We start from the raw sequence: 20824 nt of genomic DNA on the forward strand, positions 1-20824 counted from the left end.
TTATGTGATTAAAAGGTCTAATTCTGTTTATCATAATTAGTGCATTGTTTTTGATAAACTATAACAAGGTTCCTTTTTCTGTAAAACTACTGTTATTTGTTTTATGTGTATATAAGTGTCTGTGTGTGTATATGTGTGTTTCTGTGTGTGTATATGTGTGTGTCAGAGTGTGTATGTGTATGTACGTGTATGTACGCATATATGTAATAGAACGCTTTCTCCTAAAAAACAAGCCCTTTACAAACTAATCAAGATCATCGTATCCTTAAAAGAGAATTTCTGTTTGCCTTAAAACTTATAACTATGTTTAACCCTTTATTCAATGAAGAATAACACAAATATACCAAAAGACAGCAACACAAAAACATTTAATACATGTTTTGATAACATAGATTTGAATTTTGCTTGTTTAAAAAGTAGAAATTTAAAAAATGGACCAACATTCTCCTTTTTCTATGAATATGCACATGATAGGTCTGTCCTTTCACTTTCGCTGGATGAAAGTGGTAGGGGAAAAAAAAAAAAAAAAAAAAAAAAAACAAGTACTGTGGTAGATAAGTAGCTAGATAACGAATCAGTTGACGGAGAAACACGTTTCGGATATTTTTTCATGTTATCGTTTTTCCACTTCTTAATTTCTTTTTTGCGCAGGAACTTATATGGCCACAGCGAGCTCAGATCATTCCTTGCGCATTCACAACCTCAAGAACCTATCGACCGTTAAAGAACTATATCACAAAAAGTGCGGACACTATGACTGGGTAAGTGAAGTATTTTTTACTAAAAGGAATGAAGTTCTTTCAGGGGGATTAGATGGGAAAATATGTCTGTGGAATACTACACAATGCTGTAAATTTCCTAAAATTAATAAAATTATGAACTGTTCAGAATATTTAGAACAAGAGAAAAAAGTTCGAGAAATCAATTTTAAGGCTTCTAATAACACAATTAAGTGTAAAGAAATGTGGGCGCATCATTCTACAATTAGTGATATGAAATTTGATAAAGAAAAAGAAAAGTGTATAACTAGTAGTTATGATAAAACCTTAAAGCTTTTTGACATAAAAAAATTTAGTGAACTAGCTACATACAAAGGAAATCATATACATCCAATAACTAAATTTTTATGGTTGCAAAACAAAATAATATCTGCAGATAAAAGTGGGACATTGTGTGTGTTTGATGTAGAAACATTTCAGGAAGTACTTAGTGCTAAGAATACACACTGTGGTAATATAGGGGCTTTAAATTATTTTTATATGTATAAAAGCAAAAATTCTAATTTAATTAATCAAACTAGTACGCACAAAAATAAGACAAGCGGTTCTAATTTCTCGTTAACTAACCCCCCCATGGACGACAGCAATTTAGAAAAAAGCAGTAGCAACAACAGCAGTAGCATTAAAAACAAATATGACAACGATAATAATAAAAGGAACAATATGAACAATCGGAACAACCTTATAACTGCAAATGTGAACATCATAAACTCCGATAATTTGTTTGGGCAAGGCCATAATTATTTAAACTTAAACAATGAAAGAATACCTTTAATAATAACAGGGGGGACAAATGATGGTATCTTAAAAATAAGAGATTTTCGAATTTTCCACAAATATATTAGCTACAAAAAGATTCATACAGCTAGCATTAATAGTATTATAACTTATAATATAAAAAATAAAACATACATTATTTCTTGCTCCGCTGATGGATGTTGTTATCAATATGAAATTTATAGTATCTGTTCTTCAAATTTAAATAATTATTTGAAAAAAATTTGTGTCAATGAACCTATTTTATCAGCAAGATATATTGGTAATCACTTAGTTTTAGTTGGTTCATCTTTTGGAAATTTATTTTTATTAAATTTTTCTGACTGTTCAGAAAATAATTTAACACAACAGTATAATTTAACCAGAATTAATGAAATACAAGATAATTTTGATAACTCAGTTGAAAAAAAAAATTATAATAACATACATGATAAAACGGACAGAGATATTTTGTGGGCCTTTGGCGTTTGTAAAAAGGGAGGAGTTAATTGCATCGAGTGTACTTTTATATATGACTCAACAGTTAAAAACACTAACGAACTGGAAATCTATAATATTGTTACAGCGGGTGATGATGGTACTCCGTGCTTATTGTATATTCCCAACTCATTTGTATGAAGTGTCAAGCGAACATATAAAATAAACACACGTAATTATAATACAGATCCGTGTGTAGATGGTATTCCCGATTATGCATATGTATAAACGCCATTTTCCCCCTTCCCCATTTTGCGCTTTACTCTCCCATCCTTTGATAAATCACTTGCAGCATCATATGTAATTCTGCAGCAGTAAATGCAGTTTGTTTTTCCTTTTCTTTCTGTATCTATATCTATTTATGTTCATGTCTACGTTTCCTTCCATGTTTACGTTTCTACGCATAAATCAAATACAATCATACGGACAACAAATCTGCGCCTACAATAAAAAAATATTTTCCATTTTGAAAAAGAAAAGAAATAACAAAAGATAAAATGTACTTGAAAAAAAAGCAAAATAAACAAATTAGTGAGTGGAGAATGTACGAACGCACGAATGCACAAGCGCAAAATGTGCTAACTGAACCCCCTAAGCACTCACGCTTTGGGAACCTTGTTAAATTGATAAAAATATTTTTGCCGCTTCTCAGTTTCCTCCTGTCTAACATGAAATAGATTTGATAATTTAGGTATACTAAATTTATCACCGAGTACATTCTGCGTATTTAATGGCTTGTAGAAATTATTCAAACATAGAAATAGAGATAAAGAGGAGTTATAATTTTTTATAGATGGCAATAAATGCGTTTTTTTGTATATATCATAAACATGATCATTTGTTCTGATAGTATAATTTTTTAATTTTAAAAATAATTTTTCAAAAAAAAAATTTATTTTTTTACTAAAGTAGTTAGAATAACTTATGTATGATGAAGTACTTTCCATTTCCCCTCTTTTTCCCTGTCTATTTTTTTCTTCCTTTTTTTTTGCATTATTCATATATTCAATGGAGTCCGTTAAAGTATGTTCATTCTCTACCATCAAGGAGACAAAGTTTTCTACCTCTTTTTGTACTTGTCCATTTAGTTTTTGATAAATGAAATTATTTTTATCCTTTATCAAATTATAATCTTTCTCAATAAATGGAAAACACGTAAAAGAATTAATAGGAAATTCATAATTTAGTAAGCTATCCTTACTTAACGTTGCACCGATATATTTTTTTGTTTCTTCTACATTTTTTAGAAGTATTCTCTTATCATTGTTAGATAAATCAATGTTACAACTTTTCTCACTTATGTATGTAATAAAATAAAAAAATAAATTAAAAGATCGAAACAGAAGCATATTAATTAAGTTATTTATATCTATGTTTGAGCTAATTTTGTTATACATTCTATTATTATAATCGTTGTACAGGTTACCCTTACTGTGGTACATCTTATTAATAATTTGATGCACTGTTTGTTTAAAAGCATTGTATAATAAATCTACAAAAAATATAGAAAAATTACTATGATCATTAATTTCTTTATCTATCGATATTAAACTTTCCTCTATATTTTTTTTTAATTCTATTTTTATATTCTCATCATCACTTATAAATCTTCGTAGAGAAACAACAGATGGTTTATATTTCTGTAAAAAATAAGAATACCGTATTAATTTATCCTTTCTATTAATAACGTTTTGAATATAAACATAACTGATGTTATATTTTTTTAAAATAATTCCTATCTCATCATAATCACTATTGCCATTTTGAAAATATCTATTTATTTTTAGCATTATCCTTTTAAAAAAATTTATATTATATAAATCATGTTTAATAAAAATTAAATCCCCAGTATTTAAGCTTATATCAATTTCGTAATCTGTTGTATATCCCCATGCTTTCCCATAAAAATAGTTCAGCACCTCCTCCAATTCCCCATCTTCCACTTCCATTTCCACCTGCTCCTTCTCTTTTACCTTCTTCTTCCCCTCCATCCCTTGAGTATTATGGTTAAAATTATGTTTTTCCCCTGTATACACAATAAAATTATTTCCTTCTTCTTTTTTCTTTGTAATAATATTATTCCTATTAAAATTTTTCAAAAACAAGCTCTTATTTAACCTTTCATCCTCTCTTATCTTTTTAACTCTTCTGATTTCGCTAAACAAAATACCCCCCAATGGTAGTCCGCAAATTAAACTTTTAAGTAGCAGTGAACTAGCCATTTTCCGCAGCCAAAGCAATCAAAGCAATTACACATCAATCGCAGCAATCGATATCATTCACTCCTCTAATCATTCCACGCATTTATTTCGTTCAATCAATTCCATTTTTCACCCAAAAACAAGAAAAAATTCAATTAGCAAAATTAATTTTTTACCATATTAAAAAAAAAAAAAAAAAAATTTAACGTGAACGTATACATGAACATACTTTATGTACATGCGCGTGCACATATATATATATGTTATGTATGTACATATTTAAGTGCCAGAATAACATTTCTGCAAATTGATTTGGATTTAGTGCAGTTTCTTTCATTTATGTAACTTCTTTCAATTATGCATTTTTTTCAGTTCTAATTTTTTCAAGATTTTTTACCACACACGCACCCCCCCCCACCGCCATACATTTCTTAATGGCATTAATATTAATGAAGAAGAATCCGTTCTCTCTTCAAAAAATAATAATATTTCAATACGTACATGGATGAATATTTACAAACGTGCATGATGATGCACACCGTACAAGCGCGTACATGACTCACACGCACAAAAGTATAAGGATTCACATGTACAAGCATACATACTAACATAACATACATATTTATATTACCACATGCACGTGTGTGTGCACATACTATTATACTCACAAAAAATACACATGAGTAAATTTTTTGTAACCTCCTGAACCTTTTTAATTTTGCTTTTCAAAAAAGAATATGACACATATTATATGATAATCCGAAATGTTAATTATTATTCTTTTCGAATAGAAAAAAATAAATACTTTAAATTTTTATTATAATCTTTTAATTTATCACATATCTTCATAAAAGTTAATGGGGAAAAAAAAAATACAGTACACACGTTACACCTTTCGTTATAAGCAATGTTAACAAGTTAAATAACAAAATATATTGTAGAAAAGAAAATGATAAGACCCAAAAAAAAAAAAAAAAAAAGGCGAAAACGGGTTAAAAACGGGTAAACAGGTGTAAAAAAAAAAAAAAAAAGCGAAAAAAAGGCGAAAACGGGTGAAAAAAAAATTCTTTTTAAATATATATTTTAACTTTAATATACATACATATATATATATATAAAAGGAAAATTGTGTAAATGCATTTTATATATATAAGCAAAAATGATGTATTAACATATGTATATTATATATAAAATATATATATATATATATACTCTTTCTTATTTAAAATCAAAAATATAAAAATGTTTATGTTTTATAACCCATTAACAAAAAGCTAATTTATGCTGCTGAGTCGGTACCACTTTGGTCTTGATCGCCCTAAAAAAAAATAAGAAATGTTAAAATTATGCAAAATTAAATACAAATAAGTGAAAATGTTACAAATAGGTATTACATATACATATAATATATAGGGACGTGTGTGTAACAAACAACTATTATTTTATTATTATTTTTTTTTTTTTTTTTTTGTATATAATATTTCTTTGTTAATCCATACATCATCTGCGGGTGCGGGTTCTGCTGCCTTGGTTTCTGCTGCACCACTTTTTGATGAGCCTCTAATTTGGAATGGATGTCTACCCCTTTCATTATTATACAATACTAAACCAATACCACCTAAAAGTAAAGCTGATACTAGACCCAAGGTTGATGCAAGGGCTGTAGTTGCAGTCTTGTACGCTGATTTTTTTTTTGACAAGTTTACAATTTCTTCTTCTTTCTTAACCATATCATTGATTATTTCGTGAACATCAATTAAGGGATCAGGGGTTTCTGCAAAAAATAAAATAATAAAAAAAATATATATAAATAATAAACTACTAAATAACATAATATAAATAAAGTTAATGAAAAAAAAAAAATGTGCAACACACAATGGGTAAGGTACATATTAATGCATGCTAGCACGTGCCAAGGAAACTATTAACAAAAATGTTTATATACATTAAAGATGGGGCTTTACAATTTGCCAATATATATATTTCAACTTTAATAAGTGTAATATGGTACACATATAATATAAATAAATAATATATATATATACATATATGCACACATAAATACATTTTATATACACACATGTATACACTTTATTTAAATACATATATATATATATATATATATATTACAAAAATGCATATAATACATGAACACATGGGCATACAACAACCACATAATAATACATATAATCAAAACTCACTTTTGGGAGATTTCTTTTTTGGAGGTGGGGTGGTGGATCCTGCAATCACTAAGCCTCCTAAATATACTTCAATTAGGGCAATGAAAAAAAAGGCAAAAACAATTAAAGAGAGTTTCATTTTGAAAAATAATAAATACTGTATATGGGGAGGGGGACGACAACTCGTGTGTTTTGAAATTAAAAAAAAAAAATAATATAATTCCAAAAATTAAAAAGTTTTCTGTTCAATGCGTATTATTTTATGCATATAATATACGGTATAAAACTTGTACGTTAATATAAATTTATATGTATTTATGAAAAAATCATTTCCCTTTTATATTAAAATTGTTAATTATATTAAATATATTTATTACACGTAAATATTATGTAAAACTATTATTATAATATATATATATATATATTTTATATATACACACTTAATGGCAGTATAATATTTTACTTTTAAATTCACAATGTTAAATTTCAAATGTTCTCTATACATACATATACATTATATATACATATATATTATGGTTCATTTAAATATATACCTATTTACACAAAAATATAATTTTCTTTAATCTTAAGTATATTTAAAATATGATAACAATTATACATATAATAATTACATATATATATATATATATATATAAAATAATAATGTATATATAAACGTGGAAATGTAATCTAATGGTTAAAATAACTCCTTAATTTTTATATATTATGAATATTTTTCTTTAAACATTAAAACTAAATAGCAAAAATTTTACGTAAAACTATAAATCTAGTAAAAATTATAAATTTACAATAATGTATTATTATTTTATGTACATAATTGTGGGTTTCCTTTATATGGCTTTTTTTTTTTTTTCTTTTTTTAAATATTTTAAAAAATTTTGACTATTTTAATTTAACAGTTTGATTTATCAAAATTTTTTTTTTTTAAATTTAAAATGTAAAAAATAAAAAAATAAAATAAATATTTTTTTATTTAAAATATTCAATTAGTTAAGACCCCCAATAAAAAAATTATTGATGCATTTTTTTTTTTTTTTTTTTTTTTTCATAAATAACGAAAAATTTTACTTTCTAAAAAAAATTTAGTTTTTCAAAAGAAATTTAGATGCATGCAAATAAACACTCAAAAGCTAGTATAAAGTGCCATTCACTCCCACATAATCAAAATTATTTCACCATGCATTTGCTTGGTATAATAGCACCTTTATAATTTAAGATTATTTAACATGTACTATATTATATATATATATACTACTATACATGTTATACATCTTATATATATGCATTTATACATACACTATTACATTGTAATAACAAAAAAAAAAAAAAAAAAAAAAAAAAAAAAAAATATATTTAATACGTAAAACTAATGGCACTTAATTTAACACGTAAAACTAATTGCACTTAATTTAACACGCAAAACACATAATTCTTTTTTAACGCGAAAAACATAAACACTTATTTTAAAATGTAAAACACATAAAACTTTTTTTAAAAAGTAATACACATATGGCTTTAGTGCGCAATAAAACACATAATACTACATAAGGCTTATTTGAACATATAAAACTTAACGCTCTTTTTAACACATAAAGCTTAACACTCTTTTTAACACATAAAACTTAACGCTCTTTTTAACACATAAAACTTAACGCTCTTTTTAACACATAAAATGCTTATCGCTTAAAACGTTAACACTTTTTTTATTTTTTAACGAAGTGAGATGAGGAATCATTTACAAGTAATAACACGTTTTAGTAAGTGTAACACCATCCTTATTTATTATAAAAATTAAATTATATTAGATAAATAAATGGTTCTTTTACTTTTATTTAATTAGTTCACTACTTTTCACCGAAAAATAATAAAAAATAATTTGCAATTATTGACTTGCGAAAAATTGTAATAATAAAATGAAATGTTAATGATTTTTAAAGTGTACAATGTAAATATATATATAGTTATGTTAGATATTCATAAAGATAATATTTATTACGTATAGCTAATTAAATTGAATAGTTTTACTTTTTCCGCTTCTTTCCTTCTTTCCGTACATACTCAAAATAAAAGCAAAAGAGCCCTGTTAAAAACCTAGTTTTTAATATATTATTGTGTTAATACATATAATTAAATAAATATATCGCGTGTATTTATCAATATTACTGCATTATTACAAACTCGTAAGAATTAATTTAAACACCCCTGCATTGAAATATATATTAAATAACAACACAGTTTAGTGGTAGTTAGTATGCGATGGTGTACAAATATATATATATATATATGTATATAATATATTATGTACATATTTTTATCTTTTTGCGTATAAATTATAATAAATAAATAAACAACAGTTGTAAAAGGTAGAATGCGGGTGAGAAATAATTAATTATACATATAAAGTATATGTACAAACTATACCATATACTTTATATGTACATATATATATATATATATATATATATATACAATTCACCGTGGTTCTTTTTAAAAAAAATGAGTAAAATTTTTCTTTTTTATGATTATTGCTTTTAAAGAGGCATTAGTAGGAGAGGTCAGGTACATAAATAAATACGCATTACTTTGTGGGGAAAAATGATTTTGTAAATTAAAAAAAAAAGAAAAATCCATTTATCTTATTTAGGACTTTTTTCCAAAGGGAAAATGTATTTATTCATTTATATATATATTAGGCATATTATATACATATACACACGTGCACATGTATATATGCGTAATATATACATATGAATATATAACAAGGGTATATATAACGAAAATCAAAAATTGCCTATACACACGGTACTGATACTAGAGTAACGTTTTTATATAGAGCAACTTAAAAAAAAATTCTAAACGTGTTAATTTAATGATCCTCTAAAATGAATTTTGTGTATAAAATAGTAACACGACCTTGAATTAGCAATATAAAAGGGACTTATTCTGATATAATGAAACTGTGTAATAATTATATTAACAAAAGAAAAAATGGGAAAAAAATAAAATAAAGAACTGTGGTGTGATATTCAAACCTTTTTTTTATATAAAAATACGTAATTTTATACAAATGGAAAAAAATAAAAATAAAAATTATGTACCATCTCTTTTTCATAGGTTTTTAAAAAATTTCTTTCCATAGTATAAACAAAAATATAAATCGAAAAAGTAATTTTGTACATATTTCGAATGTTCAAAAAGGATATACACATATTCAATTATATATATGTATGTATATACATATATATATTATGTAAAAAACAAATAAGAAAATATCATGTGTGAACTTTCACAAAAAGATGATCGGGGTGTAAAAAAATAAATGTAAAACAAAAAAAAAATAATACACAATTTATGAGGCCTTCCTAATATTTGGGAGGAGTATGTTTCCTCAAAAAAGAAAATTTTAAAAATACATAAATTTATTTTTTTATTTTTTTTCATTTTTTAAATTATATATTTTTGGTAATTTTTTTGGATGATGCACACCTTTTTTTCACTTCACCGTCAAATGAACAAAAAAACAACTCCGATTTTCAATATTTCACAAAGTACCATTTTTTAATTTGCTTTTTCCATCAGTCATCGCTCATCTGTAATCAGTCAACGTTCCTCTATCGTTATTCCTCTCATATCATTCATCATTCTTTTTTCCCTTTCCCATTCTTTTTTCTTCTTTCTTTTTTTTTTTTTTTTTTTCCCATTTTATAAAAACAGTTTAAAAGAAATTTTTTTTTTTTTTTTTTTTTTTGTTCTTTAAAAATGATGATCATTTAAAAGCTGACTGATTATAACTAACCAAATAGAAATAATTCGTGGTCTTTATTTTATGCTCCCTTAATGAAATATATTGTATATTATATAAAACAGTATAATGCAAATATAATGCAACAAAATATAGTACAATATAATGAAATACAATACAACGCTATATAATACAGTTTAGTTTATAAAGTACAACGCTATATAACTGCAAAAGTAGGATTATTTTTTTCCTTTTTAAAAAAAAAGAAGAGGCATAACAGTTAGAAAGAGCTACAAATATGAAAGAACTGCTGGATAACTTATTTGGGCTGATAGATCTTGATGAGGAAACGGAAAATTATTTAAGAGAAAGAATAAATGATGAGAAAAACAAAATTGTGGAAAATGGTGTAGATTATTTTTATGACTTAATTTGTTCATTTTCGGATGAAAAAATAAAAAAAAATATGATTATAGAAATTTATAACAAACATTTAAATAGTGTAAATGGAATAATTAATGGAAATAATAATAAAAATGGTGGTAATGAAAAACTTACAAAACTTGTTAATTTAAAAGAATATTGGGAAAAGAATGATGCAATAGGTTTTTATGACCCCTTTTTAGGAATTCAAGAAAAACAAATTAATTACAACACAAATATTCCAATAAGTGAAAGCATAAAAATAAATAAAGAAAGAGAAAAACAGAAACAGAAACAACTAAATTTATTTAGAGAATGGGTAAATAATAAAATTAAAATTCCACCCCCTGTAAGATTACATAATTTGCTACATTTGATGGATTCTAATAAAAATAAAACAAAAATTGAAAAAATGGGTGATATCAAAATTGATAACTTTAATTTAAGTATTGGTCAAAGAAACTTGCTAAATGATACTACATTAAAAATAAATGTTATGAATAAATATGGGCTTATAGGAAAAAATGGAATTGGTAAAAGTACCTTATTAGCAAAATTAGCTAGACATGAAATTGAAGAAATAAAAAAAGATATTAGTATTGCATGTATTGAGCAAGACTTATTTTTTGAAGATGTTACCGTGTTAGAATGTGTTCTAATGGTAGATAAATTAAGGTATGATTTATTAATAGAGCTTGAACAACTTGAAGCAAAAAAAAACAGTAAAAAAGATGTAAATATGCAAGAAATTGCAAATCGGAAAAATGAAGAAAAAATAGGGGAAAAAAAGGGAGAAAAAGAAGAAAAGGAAGAAAAAAAGGAAGGGAAAAAAAAAAAAAATGATATAATAAAAAAATCACCAAATAATGAGAAAGAGAGTACGATGGAAGAAAATATAGATGAAAAGATATTAGCTATTTATGATAAATTAAATAGTATCAACTATTTAGAAGCTGAAAAAGAAGCTAGTAAAATTTTATGCGGGTTAGGTTTTGACTCGAATTTGCAAAAAAAGAAAGTAAACTCCCTTAGTGGTGGTATGCGAATGAGATTATGTTTAAGTCGTATCTTATTTAGTAACAATGATATAATATTATTGGATGAACCAACGAACCATTTAGATATATATACCATACAATTTTTGATAGATTACATACAAAAATTAAATAAGACATGTATTATTGTTTCTCATGATAGAGATTTTTTAAACGAAGTTTGTACAGATATTATTCATTTTCATCAAAAGCAGTTAACATATTACTCAGGTAATTATGACCAGTTTGAAAAAACAAGAATAGAGCATTTATTACAACAACAAAGAGAACATGATTCAATTGAAATGAAGAAAAAACACGTACAAAAGTTTATAGATAGATTCAGATGTAATTCAAAAAGAGCAGCACTAGTACAAAGTAGAATAAAGCTTTTAAATAAATTACCTGTAATAAATCTAGAGAAAGAAGAAACACCATTTAGTTTCTCCTTTTTAGAACCATTTTACATTTCCAATGTGTTAATAAGGCTAAAAAATGTTTCCTTTAAAAATGCAATGTTTAAAAATCTACAAATAAAAAAAAAGTCAAATATTATAATAGCAGATACTGTTGATGAATCATATGTAAACACAAATGACGAATCATCATCCAACATTGATAGTACAAAAGAAGATAAAGGTTCATCAAAGAATAATGATGATTATAAATTTAAGCATGAATTTTTATTTAAAAATGCTACCTTTGAAGTAGACATGGATTCTAGAATTGCAATATGTGGTGTTAATGGTAGTGGTAAAACAACATTAATAAAAATTATTTTAAATTTAATAAACGTTTTTGAAGGAGAATTGCATGTTAGCAACAAAGCAAATATTGGATATTATTCCCAATATCATGTGGATAGTTTAAATCCAATTTTTAATTCCATTCAACAGTTACAGTATAATTATTCCAACAAAAATATAAAGGAAGAAGAAGCTATCAAATATTTTAACAAATTTAATATTCCAACAAATATTTTATATGAACCTATTTATGTTTTATCAGGAGGTCAGAAAAGTAAACTGGCATTAGCTATTTTAGCATACAAAAATCCAAATATTTTAATTTTAGATGAACCATCGAATCATCTTGATATTGAATCTGTTCAAGCTTTAATTGTGGCCCTTAATTTGTACAAAGGAGGGCTTATTATCATTAGTCATGACACCTATTTAATAAAACATGTGGCAGATGAAATATATCACATAAATAATATTACCAAAGAGTTGATCAAAATAGACTATGAATTTGATAAATACACGAAATTATTACTAGAAAATAAGATATAGTGTGCAACGTATATGCTAAATGTATATTATACGAACCTGTCCCCTTCACATAGTAGTAACGTGTGTATATGTATATATATTTACATATGCATACATATACATACGAGCACATGTGTAACATTGATACTAATCCCCGGATTTAACTTTTTTATTAAAAGAGTATTAAAATTAATAATTTAAGTTAAATCAAGTACTGTTTAGACGAGTTACCGTAATCAAAACTCACAAAATAGCACAGAAAAAATAGTATGGTGGTTTTTATGCATTTGGGAAGGCTATAAACAAGGAAAACAAATTGGTGTACATATACATATATATAATATATATGTATGTATATATATATGTATGTATATATATACTTATGTATATATATACTTATGTGTGTGTGTGTGTGTAGGCATATGTACATATGCAAGTGTTAACGCGCAAATGTATTGAAAATATTAAAAAAAGGCACAACGAAATGTCAAATAAAGTAAAATATCTTGCATGCGATTTTTTCGTATCATAAATGAAAACATAAGAAAATAAAAATGAAAATAAAAATAAATTTTAATATTTACAAAAAAAGATATCCATTATTTTGTGGAGTTAAAACACATCAGAAATTTAACAAATATATATATTTATATATATATATGTATGTTTGTATGTATTTTCGTATGTATATGTTTATGTATACCATGTGTACACAAAAAAAAGCAGAAATGAATGCTAAAAAACTGTAAATAAATAAATAAATAAAATATATATGTATATATATATATATATATATATGCTGCATAAAAATGTCAAATTAAGGAAATGATATCATAACAAAAAGCTAAAAATAAGAACGCTTTGAAAATAAACCTTATTTTTTATTCATATTTTTAGCTGTACACATTATATTTTTTTTTTTTTATGTTTATTTTTCTTTGCTTGTACTTTTTATGATATAGAAACTAATAAAAAGTATAATATTCTTCAGTTTTTTTATTCAGTTTTTAACATTCTTTTTATCATAATTATTATTATGTGCATAACAGTACTGTCTAACTTCTTCATAATCGACTGAACAATTTTCTTTAATTTCTGCATCATTTGCAAACTTCAAAAGAAAGTGTTCTCTGATTTTATTTATGTCATCTGTAAAATTCTGAAATACAAGGAAATTATCTTTGGACATTTCTTCATCGCAACTTTTAAAATCCAAATAGTTGTTATTCTTAAAATGTGTTCCGTTGTTACTTCTAAAATAATCAATAATATATTGAAAAAAACCCTTTTTTTTCATCTGAAGAAAATTTGGCACATTAATAAAATTTTCCGTTATGGGTAATTTCTTCATCCTAAATGAGCTATCTAATTTTCTATCTTTTAAATTGCTTTCATTTAAATTGCTTTCATTTAATTTGCTTTCATTTAATTTGCCTTCATTTAATTTGCCTTCATTTAATTTGCTTTCATTTAATTTACTTTCATTTAATTTGCTTTCATTTAATTTTTTTTCTATAATTAAACGCGAATGCTCCGTCAGTTGTACATTGGACATTTTTATATTGTTATTACTATATGAATAATTACAACTTTGATGGGAAAAATTACCCTTACCTACTCCATCATTAATATGCGATACATTAACATCTACCTTATAATCTTTAAATATTACTTTCTTTCCGTTTTTTAAAATATAATTTATTTTATTTAAAATTATTTTGGGGCATTTAATTAATTCGTCAAAAATTTTTATGATTTTATATTTTTTATCAAAACATTCCTTTTCAATGCCTGTGAACTGCTCCAGTATGGATGAATATTCTTCATTAAAAGTAAATATGGTGTTATTTATTATATAACGTTCTTTCATATCCTCCAACTTCTTAACCAAATCAGATAAGTCCATGTTCAACAACTGAAACGTTAAAAATTTAACGATAGTACATATATCCGCCTCCATTTTCTCAATTTTATTATCGTAACTCTGAATGATAAAGAGTAATCCACCTAATCCATTATGTGTGAAAAAAGTTTTTACATCTGCAGTATAACCGTCATTATATCTAATTTTAGCAAATTTAATAAAATCAGATGATATCAAATCAGAGATAATATTAATTAAAAGATTACTTAATATTGTTTCTGATTCGATAAGGTATGATACTGTTATTGAGGTGTTCCCGCTTTGATATGGGTTTTGCATATGTATATCAATGTCTTCATTATTAATTAATTTACTTTTATAGTATGTAGATTCATTTATTTTTATAATTTTACTTGTTACTTTTCCAATGAATGATTCACATAATACAATCAAATATTCTATTCCTGATCCATTATGAGATATATGGAGGGAATCAAATTGGTATTGTCCTCCTTCTCCAAGTTTGTCTTGTTTTTTCAAATATGTAGCATTATCTTTATTACTTATATTGTCATAAATTGTATCGCTCAATATGTGCTCATGTATGTTACTACCGGATATACTATTAAGGTTATTCCCGTTAGAAGAGATAATATTATTACCGTTGAGACTATTTTCAACATACATGGCATTTGGTATAATGACATTTCCATATATAAAAATGCTAATATAATTTCTATGAAAAAAATTATTTAAATAATTTGTGTAAGCATTATACGAAGGGTAATAAAAGTGTGCATTTAAAATATCATAAGTTTCTTTATTCGTAGGTATATATTTATTAAATAAGGAATACATAACATTTAAAGAATTTTCTATCTTGAATTTTGCATTTATCTTCACATATAAATTTAATACATCATAAGCATCATTAAATTCATCCTTTGAAGGGATATCTTTTACCGACAACAAATCCTCTAATTTGGTAAGTAGTTCTTCGAAATAGTAGCTATATGTGTCTACATGTATTACATACGAGTCTACGTTTTCTTTAATATTTATATGTACTGAACAATTAATATAATCAGCCAGCAATATTTTTATTTTTTTTCTTAAAATTATAGCATGTATACGAGTAAAAATTGCTTCATATAATGTAAAATTTTTAGAGGGGAAATAAAAAATGAAATCCGCTTTTACTTTAGAAGTATCTGTTAGACCTCTTTTGAAATATATATTATATCCGTACGATGATTTAATCAAGCAAGGTATATTATATAAAATATTTGACTTAAATACATTTTTATTTTCTTCAGATTCAAACATCTCTTCCTTTTCTGAATATTCAAAATTTTCTCTATTATTATACGGTACACAGAACAACGATTTCTCCTGCTCATATAGAATATTATTACTATTACTGTCACCATTACTGTTACCATTACTGTTACCATTACTGTTACCATTACCATTACCATTACTAGTACTATTATTTCCAAAATTGCTGAAGGGACAAACTTTTATTTCAGGAAGGGTGATACTTATATCGTTTATAATTCCCTCTTCACCAACAAGATATGGATTATCCCCTGTGGCATACATTATGGTGGTATTAGGAATTTTACCTGTATTTGTTATGCTGAATGTATCTACAATGTTTATAATATGTAAATTTTCATTCTTCAGTAGAGAACCTATTAAACTTGTAATTTTAATATGATTTCGAAAATCATTTTTATATTTATCTTCAATTAAATTATTGATAGTCAAAAGTGAAGATACATCATCACCTGAATAAACCAGTAATTTATTGGAATATTTTATTAAATCATTGAGGTTTACACTTTTATTATCAATGTTAAAATTAAGATCAGTGTTCAATGCTTTCTCCCTATAATAGTCAAGGATGTATTTATTTATACCTTTGTCTAAGCTATCCTTATCAAATAATTTACTTATTTGGTTAATAAATACATTGAATATATGTATCAAATGAGCTAAATTGCTTTTACCTTTCTCCGTTAAATTTATTAATACTCCATAATTCAAATAATACTTATTCCATGTGTCCACAATTTTAAAATCGTATGCATATTTATTTTCCACAGATAGTTTGTAATATAATCCATTCTTTCTAAAATCTGAAAAAAGTTCACGTAAAAAAATCATAGTCCCAAATTCTTCTATTTTCTTATACAATTCAATATTAATTTTAGAGCTCCAATATAAGTACATTTGATCTCCCCATCCGTCTTTCTTTAAAATTTCAGTATACTTACTTTTTTGATTCAAATCAAGTGTAAAATTGTATTCATCTATAAATTGAATAAACATAGCCGTTTCATTAGTAGTCTCTCCGATTAACTTATTTTGTATACCATTAAAAAGGAAATTTCTGCCATTATAGATATCTTCGTGCCTATTCAATTTTTTCTTTTCTAGTTCTAAATAATTATAATACTTTTTTTCCTCTACATTCCTATTACTGGCGTAATTATAATTTTTTAATTTTCCAAAAATTTCTACAACCATATTTTCAATATCATTCATGTTGTAGTGATCAATAAAGTTTCCCTTTTTTCCTAGTAGTATGCTCAGAGACATATTCTTAGGTTGATAACACTTTTTATGGAATTCTTTCAAAATTTTTTTTATATTTAACTTATTGTTTAAAACATTTTCACACAAGGTAATGTAATTTCCGTAAGTGAAAAATTTAGAATATTTAAACTCTGTGACATATTGACTGACAATTTTTAGGCAACCTTCAGAATTATTTTCCACGGAAACATAATTATTATTTATTTCGTTAACTTCATTTTGTATATCTTCTTCATAAAATAAAGGGAAAAACAAATTTTCTGCAAATAAATTTAGTAAATGGTAAATATCTTCAGAATGTGCAACAGCATAGTAATTTGTAAAGGATTCGCTGGTATGACTATTATGTTCTGATGAATATTTTCCTAATTCGCTTAATAATGTTGTATTTCTTTTTTCAGATTTATAAAAAATAACATGTTGTAATAGATTCGAAATTCCAGGGGTTTCATCGAAATCATCATATCCTCCGCATTCAATAGATATAGAAAAACCTCCTTTCGGTGAATATTTATTGATTATACCTAATACTTTAAGTTCATTACTTTTTAATTTAAAATATTTATATTCATTTCTATCTTTTGCTCCTTTTTTTAAAGTTATGTTTTCAGAAAAAATATTTTCCTCATTATTCTTTATTTTGTTGAAAATATCATTTTCATCTTCTTCAGAGGTGTCATTTAATTTACTGGAGGTATTTTCACCAAAATTCACTGGATTTATTTTTTTTAGCTTGTCTTTTCTTGAGTTGTTAAGTTGTATGTTTGTATTTTCTATTGAATAACTCATGTTATTTTGTTGTTCTAATTCCTCCTTTTTTCTAAGGTTCACATTATTTTTTTCCTTTATTTCTTCATTATTTCCCGAATTTGGTGCGTCATCTATATATTTTATTTTTTGATTTGACTCATCTTTGTAATTATTGAAATTTTCAAGAAAAGGCATTTTTTTAGTGCTTCCATTTTTTCCAACATTATTTAATGACACATTAACATTCTTATGCTCTGGATATTTAGCATTTTTTATCTCATCCTCCACAAATAATTTTTCAGATTTTTTGTCTAATCCTGCATTCATAAAATTTTTAAACTCATTTGATCTTGTACCACCTTCATTTTCTCCTTTTGTTATTTTAGTTTTTTCATTATTTAGCTCTTTACTTTCTAATGTTTTCGCACTATTTAGTTGCACTTCATGATTTTTAACATTTACATCCTTTTTTAATAATTTGGGACTTTCTAAATTTGTATCACCCCATTTTTGTAAGTAGTTATTATTATTTTTAGATTCATTGAGTGTTAAATTTTGTCTTTCATTATTATTAGATGAACCGATACTACTAATAATATTTGTATTATCATTTATGTTGTTTGTGTTATTGTCGTCCTTACCAAGATTATAGGTAGATAAGCTGTCATTTAAATAATTTGCTTTATTTGTATTATTTTCTTTATAATTATTTAAAACATTGTTATTTACGGTATTTATATTATTTACAAGGTTCTTATTGTAATTAAATTCATCTCTATTTGTTACATGTGTGTCGTAATAATTATTACTTAAATTGCTGTTTTTTCTATTTCTATTTATTAAGATTTCTGTGTTATCAAAATTATGAAGATCATTGGAAATATCCCTAAATTTATTTTCATTATTATTATTATTGTCATCATATGGATTATCCTCTTTACTTAATTTATCATTTTCTAACTTGTTCTGGAGTAACTGATTACTCTGTAATTCAACGTTTTTATCTTGTTTTTTATATTTAATGGGTGAATTATTATTATTGGTTTTTCTGCTCTCTATATCTCCAAACTCTTCTTTTCTGCTGTTATTCATATCTTCAATTTGTTTTTCTACTTTTTCGTTTTGTGTGTTTTTCATTGTATCTTTATAATTAAAATTACCAAAAATTAATGACTCATTTTCCATATTTTTTCTGTTTACTGAATTACTTTTATTTTTACTACCCGAGTCATAATTAATTCCAAATAGCATTGCTCTTAATTCATCCTCGTTTAATCCATAGTTGTTTTTACCAGTGCTTAACGATGCATTTTGGCAACTTAAATGTTTCACATAAACAAAAACTAGTAGAAGGAAAATTTTGATGGCTAAATATCCTTTAATTTCTTTCATGTGTTTCATTATATATATTCGAATTATTAACAATTATATTTTTAATAGAAAATGTATCATCTCAATTTATATTTGTTGAACTATAAGCTATAAACAAAGAGCATATACATGTATTTTTCACAAAATAACATTAATATTGTGTAATAAATAAACATCATGTACACACAAACAAAAATGGGAAATAAATATTTTACCCTTTATTGAAGCTGTTTAAAAAAGGTTTATATATATATAAAAGTTGAATTAAATAACATAAAAGGCCAAATAAGTGTCTACACTATATTTTATTAATTTTTTTTTTTTTTTTTTAATTTTGATTATTGAATAAAATATTATGAACATATCAGTATTTTTTTTTTTTTAACCATTTTAATATTTTTAAAAAAATAGACAATATTTTGCACATTCTTAAAGGTAAATATATAACATTTAACACAATGATATAAAATAATATAATATAATATGAAAAAGCTATAAAAATGGATCTATATTATAAAAGGAGCAAAAAAAAAAAATACGTATTATTGGTATATTTGGCTTTTTTATTTCTAAATGCACATACAAATAGCTAGCTGTAGTGTATTAAACTTTTTAAGAAAATTAATTTTTTTTTTTATGAATTGTTCATATATATGTCAAAACTACATTTTTATATAAGAATAATGAAATTTTTTGATATTCTGCAGAACTTTTAATATATGTGAAAATTATAATAATTATGACCATGTAGCTATGTTCTATGTTAAAGCAAAAAATGATATTAATTTTATATGGCCCTGACTGAAAATTGTGCGTACAAAAGCCCTAGAAAATATGAAATCTCAATTTTTTTATTGTTTTCATGTTTCAATTTTATGTTAATTATTTTTCATTTCTAATTCCCCTTCATTTGTAATTAATATGTTTGAATATACATCCACCTATATGGCACATCTTTTTTAATAGTATTATTTTTAAAATAAAAAGACTTAATGAAAATTTACAAGTTGCGTTAACACACGATACTGTGGTGTATATATATATAAAGATATGATATTTTCCTTAATAAAAAGAGTTTATAGTTTACACCATGTTATAATAAAAAACTTTCGGAATAATAAAAAGTTTACGTATACTATATTGGGATGCCACAAGATAAATTAAAAAAAAAAATTTCATTACCTATATTCATTTCACAGAATATGTTATTTGTAAGCATGTTAAAAATTTTTTATTATAACAGACAAGTGTATTTTTCCAAATTTTTTAAAAAACTGAAAAAACAAATTTTGCATATTTTGCATTATAGATCACTCAGTGTTACCCATTCAAT

The 20824-nt window shown here is 24.8% G+C and overlaps 5 protein-coding genes across 5 annotated transcripts; 2 read left to right on the top strand and 3 right to left on the bottom strand.

Annotated features, from left to right (window-relative positions):
- Positions 1–322: 322 nt before the first annotated feature.
- On the top strand, positions 323–2174 carry PmUG01_09030600 (WD repeat-containing protein, putative; the record flags this gene model as incomplete). Its single annotated transcript, XM_029004996.1, has 2 exons — positions 323–506; positions 652–2174. The coding sequence occupies 2 exons, from the start codon at positions 323–325 to the stop codon at positions 2172–2174; spliced, it is 1707 nt and encodes a 568-aa protein (XP_028861630.1).
- Positions 2175–2632: 458 nt separating this feature from the next.
- PmUG01_09030700 (conserved Plasmodium protein, unknown function) lies at positions 2633–4255 on the bottom strand (the record flags this gene model as incomplete). The annotated part of the gene is made up of 1 exon (XM_029004997.1): positions 2633–4255. The coding sequence occupies one exon, from the start codon at positions 4253–4255 to the stop codon at positions 2633–2635; it is 1623 nt and encodes a 540-aa protein (XP_028861631.1).
- A 1258-nt stretch (positions 4256–5513) lies between these two features.
- On the bottom strand, positions 5514–6553 carry EXP1 (exported protein 1, putative; the record flags this gene model as incomplete). The annotated part of the gene is made up of 3 exons (XM_029004998.1): positions 5514–5552; positions 5734–6008; positions 6436–6553. 3 exons carry the CDS (start codon positions 6551–6553, stop codon positions 5514–5516), a joined length of 432 nt encoding a protein of 143 aa, XP_028861632.1.
- A 3922-nt stretch (positions 6554–10475) lies between these two features.
- Positions 10476–12926, top strand: GCN20 (ABC transporter F family member 2, putative; the record flags this gene model as incomplete). The annotated part of the gene is made up of 1 exon (XM_029005000.1): positions 10476–12926. One exon carries the CDS (start codon positions 10476–10478, stop codon positions 12924–12926), a length of 2451 nt encoding a protein of 816 aa, XP_028861633.1.
- Positions 12927–13905: 979 nt separating this feature from the next.
- On the bottom strand, positions 13906–19521 carry PmUG01_09031000 (petidase, M16 family, putative; the record flags this gene model as incomplete). The annotated part of the gene is made up of 1 exon (XM_029005001.1): positions 13906–19521. One exon carries the CDS (start codon positions 19519–19521, stop codon positions 13906–13908), a length of 5616 nt encoding a protein of 1871 aa, XP_028861634.1.
- Between the last annotated feature and the right edge of the window lie 1303 nt (positions 19522–20824).

The sequence above is a fragment of the Plasmodium malariae genome, assembly GCF_900090045.1.
Source record: "Plasmodium malariae genome assembly, chromosome: 9".
NCBI lineage: Eukaryota > Apicomplexa > Aconoidasida > Haemosporida > Plasmodiidae > Plasmodium > Plasmodium malariae.